A 7,698-nucleotide genomic window follows, 5' to 3' on the forward strand; every position below is an offset into this window, starting at 1 on the left:
TGATGATGTGGTTCGAAAAGACACTGCAGAATGACAACAGGCTGAAGCTTCCGGCTGAGGAGGGGCAGGCAGGAGGGGTTGCATTCGGGTAAATGCCATTGTGAAGCCATCCGCGCCGGAGCACTAGCAACCATTTTAGCCTCTACACCACCGATACTTGACAATCTACGGCGGACACAATCAGTGGTTACACGCTGAGATTCAGGGACCAAGACCTCCTGCGTTTACTCGTTTTAGCCTCGGCCCTCTCAGCCAATTTCGGGCAAAAGGGGTCTCTGTCTCAGCCCCAAACGGTAGAGTGCATTTAGCTCTTGTGGAGTTATTGACCCTGAAGAGCCTAGACTAACACTGATGAGACATTGTCAAACGCCAAGACTATACTCCTCAATGAATTCTCTTGCTCCCTGAATGGCTCTTCTTCAACTCGCGCAAGCAGATGAATGCATCCCCTGTCACACGGTGTCCTGGATAAATAAAACTCAAGAATCTGGAGCGCCATTGCCCACTTGGCTTCCAGTCGGGTAATGTCCGAAGCAGGCCTTTTGATATTCTGCCTCTTTCTTCAGCGTCGGAACACCACTCAAGAAATCCTCGACTGGGCAGAACCCATGGCGCGACTGTTCACAGCCCACCAGTCCATCCAGCGGCAGGGGAGCTCCGTTCAGAACGAAGCGGATGAATCTGGTCGTGTCTACAGTGCGCTCGACCTGGGGATTACGATATAGCACCGGGGCCAGCGAGTCAAAGGACACATTACCAGGACAGGTCCAAACCTCCGACATGAGACGCGCTCCGAATGGCGTCATCTGGCTCAGGGCAAAAGTCCGGTTGAGCGCATGGTCGACATTCCCGGGCAGTCCATGTGGTCCGTATCTGAAATAGCGCAATCCCAACGCAGTGATGACGGACAGGATGATATCGTCATGCGACATGTCGAGGTAGAAGGGCTGGTCGAGCGGAAATTGGGCCAGATTATTGTCATAGGTAAAATTAATGCTCGTGTCGCTTGAGTAGATCAGCTTGCCCTGCAACCGAGCCGCCAGTTCAAGGACATAGCCGATGCCCTGGGCACGGCCTGTGGGAGAGCCGTAGGCATAGTCCCCGTAGTACTGCACGTCGACATTATAGGCAAAATCCTTCCACTCTTGTTCGGTGAAGAGTGAGCAGAATGAGGAACCCCCAAGGCCGGTGTACTCGTAGACGCAGATATTCTGCATCGCTAGCACATCAAAAGCCGTCAAGTTAAAGTCCTTGGGCAGATACTCGGACAGACGGGAGACGGTGTGCTCAGTATACCGGGGAATGAATTCCTGTGCGGAATCATCCCTGATCCTCTTAGCCTCATTGTGTACATGTTACCAAGAAATCACTCACCCTTCGGTCATATCCCCGGGACACGAGTCGTACGAGGCCAGTGTGTTGTTGAAATTGGACATCTCTGGAATGACAACCAGGTCATATTGGTCATAAGAACTGTTGGCACCGGTATTGCCAAAGAATCCACCTTGAGGTGTATGTTAGCTATGTATTGCACCCCTTGAAGGAATCCATACTGAGCCACCATCGAGCACTCTCCAGAATCCGCGGCTGGGAGGTCGTGCGAAAGACCGGCTTTGGACGCGCCGTGCCGTTTGGATACACGTTCAACGAGGCATTCCAGGCCGCTTCGTTATGACGGTTAGCACGGTACAGTAGCCGTCCGTACTTGATCCAGAAGCTGGCCCCTGAGGTGGCCTCGGTCGCTGCGCCGGATTCCAGCAGGGTGTCCTCGCCCAGGATATATTCCCAGTCATTCAAAAAGCTCAATGGACCCGTGGCCGAGGCTTTTTGATGAGCTTTGGTGTAGTTGCTCCATTTGGCGGCAAAGTCCTCCATCCCTTGCCCGTCCAAAGGATAGGGGGTCGGGTAGCGTTCGGCATGGCGATGCAGCACATGGACTTGGGACAACTCACAGCCGTGGGGCAATCCTTTGGGCACGCCAAAGCCATCCGCCTCCTCATACGGACTCAGATTTGCCCAACTCCGGGTCATGTCAAAGCCCGAGGCGTAGCTGCTCCCCGTGGGCGCCGGTGGAGCTTCCTTTGCGGCGTTGGCGCCTACAGCCAGGCTGCTGACAGCAACGACCAGCACTCCAGCCGTGGTCTTCATATTCGGCCCTGTAACGATACAATTCCTGGGAAGCTTTGGCTAATTGCGAATGTCAAGAAGACTTCTTCTGATCGAGTGTTGGTTGCCTTTACTTGTGAATCTGAAGTGAGATTTAAGGGATTTCTCGCCCTCTTTCTCAATGGACAAGAAATGTGCCTAAAGGATCCACATCTCGTACTAAATTCCCTGCGGATCAATCTTCGTTGCCTATCCTCGATGATCATTTCTCATTGGTCGATCAGAGCACCATGGTTTTTATGCATTCCTTCAAGTCTTATCTGCTTATTTCCAGAGTACGTGGCGGAAACCTTCATGGCCAGTCGGCTGCTTCTCAATGTCAAAACGGTCGTAAAGGCTGTATAGGCTGAGGGCAAGACCATTAACGAGGTCGACAGAGTCTAACAGCCGAACAGGTATCGAGATAGATATGCTCTGAGCCTCTGTGTTTCTCTCCTATCCAAACCCGTGCCAGACTTGAGCCACGAGAAGTCAGCTACAAGTGTAGTGTCTACAAGAAAGAACATTGCAGGTTCCAAGGACGTACATCGTCGCAGATAAGAGCAATATCAGCGAAGATGGAGTGAAGGACTTTGTCTGCCAGTCAAAACCCGCTCATTATCAGCAACATGAAGGGCATCGTTTGCCTTTCTGCGATTCCGAAGACTCCCAGTGGTAGATATTGCGGCGGGAATTGCGCGACCAGGCAAAGAAGCAGCAGAGGTCAAGCTGTAATTGTAAGAGTGCTATTTCAGGTGTAAGACCATGAACAATACAGACAAACCACGTTGTACTTGCCAGCCAATTGATCATGTCAAGCCTTCCACCTTCCGGACTCGCCCAGAGTTGCTTCAATTCTCACCCAAAAGCAGGCCAGTGTGGCTGCGAAAAGGAGAACCCCGCAGACGATCCCCGCGCGTTCGTAGACGATCGAAGAGACCAACGCGGTAGACTGAGGGATCAGCATTCCAGTCAACGGCGTCCCGATCAACGCCCCCATCCCTCGAATGAGGTACAAGACCCCGTTGACGCTGGTAAAGTGCTGCACGCCGAACAGTTCGATCAAAGATGCCGGGAACAGCGAGATGTATGCGCTAGCGAAAGCTCCATAGAGAATGGTAAAGACAATAAATAAGCCATCGGCACTGGATGCCGACTCGGTCGACTGCTGAAACATCGAGGGCAGCCAGAACGCAAAGACGGCGACAGTACTGACCAGAGTAGTAAAGGCCAACGCGTTGAGTCGCCCGAACTTGTCGGCGCCGTATCCGATCAAGATCCTTGAGACAAAGTTCGAGGCGTTGCTGACCGTGATAAAGTTGTCCGCAGTGGCAGCACTGTAGCCCAGCGTCCTCGCATAGGCGGCATAGAAGAACAAGGGAGTCGAATAACCAGCAGACTGAAGAAAGCAGCCCAAGGCCTGCGCGATAAAGCGTCGAGAACGTGCCACGCGCCAGTTGACCAAGGGCACTTTGATCCATCCCCATTGTCGGTTGAGACTCTGGTTTTGTACACGAAGCTGCTCCTCGAACTTGGGTTCCCACCGGAGGATGTACCCTGCTGCTGACACCAGAGTGAGCGAGATGCAACCCGAGATCCTCAATGCATTTCGGAAACCCAGGTGGGTGATCATGGCACGTAAAGCAGGGGGCCACACCATGCCTCCCACGCCACTACCGGAGATGATGATCCCCATGGCCAACCCACGACGCTGATCAAACCATGTCGGGGCGACAGACATGGTGGGTACATATGCCATGCAGGTCCCGATGCCCAGCAGCACGCCTTGGGTCAACGCAAAATGCCAGAGACGTTGGCTGAAACTCGCCAGAATATACGCAATACCAAAAACCCAGCCTCCGGCAATGATGACTGCCTGAGGGGACCAGAGTTTGGCCCAGGACATGGCAAGAGGACCCCCCATAGACATGAGGGCTATGGCTAGCGTTCCAATCAGGTCAATCAAAGCGGTGGATTGCCCTACGAAAGGAGACTGCGCTTCCTGGGCCATCTCCTCGTACAGAGCCTGGTAGACGCCAAAGGCAAAGATAAAAGCGCAAGTGGTGAACATGACGGCGAAACCGGCGCAGACAATCATGACATGATTCCTGGGATGATTGTTTTTCTTTAGTGTAGAATCCAAGAATAAAAATCAAGAGTAGCTCACCACATGGTGCCCCCATGCACAGCAATAGGATGATTAGGATCCCCTTGATGTCCGACATGGCCAGAGTTTGTATTGTTCACCAGCTCCAAATCAACACCAGAATGTGGATTATTGGCTTTTGATCCATGGCAGGCGTCTCGTATCATAATTCAGACGAGGAGAACCACAGAAGACAATGACTTCAGATGAGAGTCAGCAAAATGGAGAGGAACACGGCAGAAGAGCATACTCTCTAGACAGGAGTAAATGAGAAATTAGACAGTCTGTGTTCATGCAACCGGCTAAACTCATATCCATTGCCGATCATCCGGATATGATGACTGGTTTAGGATGTTTCTTAAGTCGCTATACAAACTATGAAATCCTGTCATTTATCTCGAATAGGTACAAATGCAATCGCTATTGAGCCCAATCCATGCCACTGCCGAGCACTGCCTGTCCCTGCGCCAGAGATCGCGACGGTTCTTCACCCAACCACTGGGGTTCTAATCGATCCATGTTCGCTTCAATCTCCCATCCCCGCCCTCCTTCGACGTACATGGACCTGCCGTTGAGCGATGAATCTGCCAGGACACCGGCGATAATGTGAGCAACGTCGGCGGGTGTGTTGCACGGCAATTTTGCCTTCATCCAAGCTTCCTGCACCCCTTTGACCATGGCCGTGGTCGTCATCCAAGGGCAGATGGCGTTGACTCGGATGCGATGAGTTGAAGAAGGTAGGTACAGACGCAATGAACGCATTAGCCCGAGCACTCCATGTTTGGAGGCTTGGTACACAAACATTCCGGGAGATTCCTTGAATCCAGCGACTGAGGAGATGAGAGTAATAGACCTATCTGCATTTTCCGGGCGGTTCTGGCGCAGATAGACGCTGGCAATGCGAGCAACATAAAGACAGCCGGTCAGATTAACATCGAGGACTTTGGTCGTGGGCGCCTGTTCATCATCAGTATCTCTGAATCTCGAGAAGTAGAGTAGTAAACGCACCTCGCGAACTGTCTCCAGCGTCAAGGCAGGATCGAACAAGTTGCCAATCTCCATGATACCTGCACAGGCTACGGCATGATCAATGCGGCCATATGTCCTGAGGGCCAGATCAAACAGACCGAGTACGGATTGGTAGTCAGTGACATCGGTGTACTGGAAGATGGCTCGTGGAGATGAAGATGAGCCGGACGAGCACAGCGACCGAGCAATCTGACTTCCAGCATCTTCAGCAACATCGCCGAAGCAAACATACGCTCCTTGCTGGCAGCAGTACTCAACCAGACTGGCTCCGATTCCGTTGGCGCCTCCTATTGCTGAGTGAGCCTCAGACGATGAGGATAGTATATACACAACTGACCAGTCACAAGAATCACTTTGTCGTTCAAAGACTCGGGGGTAATAGTGGGATGAAACTGAGCCATGGTAATTGATTTCCTATGGTGTATCCAAGCGATTAGGAACGTACAGTCGGTGGATATATATGCAGTCGATGATTCCACATGTCCTCTTTATCAGAAGGACATGAATACGAGACCATCATCCTTCAAATTCAACCTAGGCACACGGGAATCCCCCGGTTTCTTGATCATATGGATCGCGATAGGAGAATCACGGTAAGACTTGACTTTTCCAAAACTTTGACAGTCCTGGATCGGGGTTTTGCCGGCGATGAACACATCACAAGCAAGATCCTCCCCGATATCGAGCTGAGATTCAAAGGATTCAACATCCATCAGCTGGGAGATTTCCGACGATGGTTGGAGGGAGATGGCGGGGGTAAGCGGAGTCAGAAATGAGGGGAAATAGGCACACTCTACCAGCTACATGAGGGAGGTGAAAACATGACAACAGGCAAGATAAATTGACCCTTCTTCCCATTCATGCTCGGCCATATCACCAGGTTGTTTACCAGAATACTTCCACCATCATGCCTTTGCAAACATATCATCATGCCTCCTCGGTCAAAGGCCTGTCAAGCATCACTACCTTGATTGTTGGCGCCTCCGAGTCCATCCTCATAGACCCGCCCTTCCTGATCCCTGACGCTTTATCCGTGGTAGGCTGGATCAAGGAGACCACCTCGAATCCCCTTAAAGCCGTCTTCGTCACTCATCATCATCCGGACCATTTCTTTTCTGCAAATCCTATTCTGGATGCGTTCCCCTCGGCCAAATTCTATGCCGCTCCTTATGTCCTGGAGGGCATCAACCGCGAATATGATGACAAGGTCAAGTACTGGCCTACTGTCTTTGGACATGAAAATGTTCCCGAAGCGCCCAAGAAGCCTGAAGAGTTTAATTTCAGTTTCTTCTTGCTGAACGGAAACCCCGAAAGCCCGGTCGTGCTGCTGGGGCCCTTGCAGGGAGATAGTGTTGACCACACCATCTTCTGGCTGCCGACTGAGAAGACGGTCGTCTGCGGGGATACTATCTACGGTCGAAGCACACATGTTTGGTGAGTCTGCAATACCTCGACGCACTATCAATTACTGATACCATTCGTTGATACAGGGTGGAAGAGGTGGAAACCCCCGCCCTCCTCGAGGCATGGAATAAAACCATCGCACTCATCTCTGCTCTGGAGCCCGCCAAGGTCATTCCAGGACATTTGGAGCCTGGTTGGGAGCTGGATGCCAAAGCCGACATTGCGCACACCCAGAAATACTTGCACCTCTTTGCAGAAAAGGTCACCTATGCGCAGACCAAACCGCAGGTCCAAGATCTCTTTGACTTCTTCAAGGACGCCTTCCCTCAATGCCAACAGAATTTGGACTTTTTCTTGGGCCATTTGTCTAATCAATTTGGAGAGGGGGGCAAGGTCTGGGAGGAGAACCGGCACCACGATGTAGGCAAGAGGACGATTGAGGGGCTGACGGGGTATTGGTTCAAGTAATATTTGGTGGATCACCATAGTCTCATTACTGGTCATTTGTTCAACGGTCTCTACAAACGTAGATATGCATGGAGGATGAAGCAACCAGTAACGCCTATAGCCCCAGCTCATTGCTCTTGTATCGGTACTTGACACTGAAGATGTCCGGGATAGTTGATAGGATGTTACAAGAAGGCGAATATAGCCTTGCTGCGGGAACAAGCCAATTTGCAGAGACAAAATTCACCGTGTCTTCTTCTGATCCACTGCCGACGGATCTGGACATCCCGGCAGAGGGTAACGGGCCAGTAATTGTTGGTTGCTGACCTGTATTTCAATCACTGGAGGCCCACCCTCTCGCCACCAATATAGACACACCTATATGCCCATATGCAGAGGAGTGTGTGTGTGTGTATATTTTACGGCCGTGGCTCGTGACTTGCACGTTTTCCACTATCCCTGATCAGGGCAAAGGCCGCCAGGGGGTGAGCCCTGGGTGTCTCTAACTATTGCTAGTTCTATGTACA

The 7,698-nt window shown here is 51.6% G+C and overlaps 4 protein-coding genes across 4 annotated transcripts; 1 reads left to right on the forward strand and 3 right to left on the reverse strand.

Moving 5' to 3' along the window:
- Nucleotides 1–479: 479 nt before the first annotated feature.
- On the reverse strand, nucleotides 480–2,148 carry CDV56_108429 (histidine phosphatase family protein; the record flags this gene model as incomplete). The annotated part of the gene is made up of 3 exons (XM_026762048.1): nucleotides 480–1,326; nucleotides 1,375–1,504; nucleotides 1,554–2,148. The coding sequence occupies 3 exons, from the start codon at nucleotides 2,146–2,148 to the stop codon at nucleotides 480–482; spliced, it is 1,572 nt and encodes a 523-aa protein (XP_026615421.1).
- Nucleotides 2,149–2,959: 811 nt separating this feature from the next.
- On the reverse strand, nucleotides 2,960–4,243 carry CDV56_108487 (uncharacterized protein; the record flags this gene model as incomplete). Its single annotated transcript, XM_026762106.1, has 1 exon — nucleotides 2,960–4,243. One exon carries the CDS (start codon nucleotides 4,241–4,243, stop codon nucleotides 2,960–2,962), a length of 1,284 nt encoding a protein of 427 aa, XP_026615422.1.
- A 468-nt stretch (nucleotides 4,244–4,711) lies between these two features.
- Nucleotides 4,712–5,721, reverse strand: CDV56_108535 (putative 3-hydroxyacyl-CoA dehydrogenase; the record flags this gene model as incomplete). The annotated part of the gene is made up of 3 exons (XM_026762154.1): nucleotides 4,712–5,248; nucleotides 5,300–5,607; nucleotides 5,658–5,721. 3 exons carry the CDS (start codon nucleotides 5,719–5,721, stop codon nucleotides 4,712–4,714), a joined length of 909 nt encoding a protein of 302 aa, XP_026615423.1.
- A 168-nt stretch (nucleotides 5,722–5,889) lies between these two features.
- On the forward strand, nucleotides 5,890–7,192 carry CDV56_108572 (MBL fold metallo-hydrolase; the record flags this gene model as incomplete). Its single annotated transcript, XM_026762191.1, has 3 exons — nucleotides 5,890–6,076; nucleotides 6,157–6,754; nucleotides 6,811–7,192. 3 exons carry the CDS (start codon nucleotides 5,890–5,892, stop codon nucleotides 7,190–7,192), a joined length of 1,167 nt encoding a protein of 388 aa, XP_026615424.1.
- Between the last annotated feature and the right edge of the window lie 506 nt (nucleotides 7,193–7,698).

This window comes from Aspergillus thermomutatus (genome assembly GCF_002237265.1).
Source record: "Aspergillus thermomutatus strain HMR AF 39 chromosome Unknown NODE_67, whole genome shotgun sequence".
NCBI lineage: Eukaryota > Fungi > Ascomycota > Eurotiomycetes > Eurotiales > Aspergillaceae > Aspergillus > Aspergillus thermomutatus.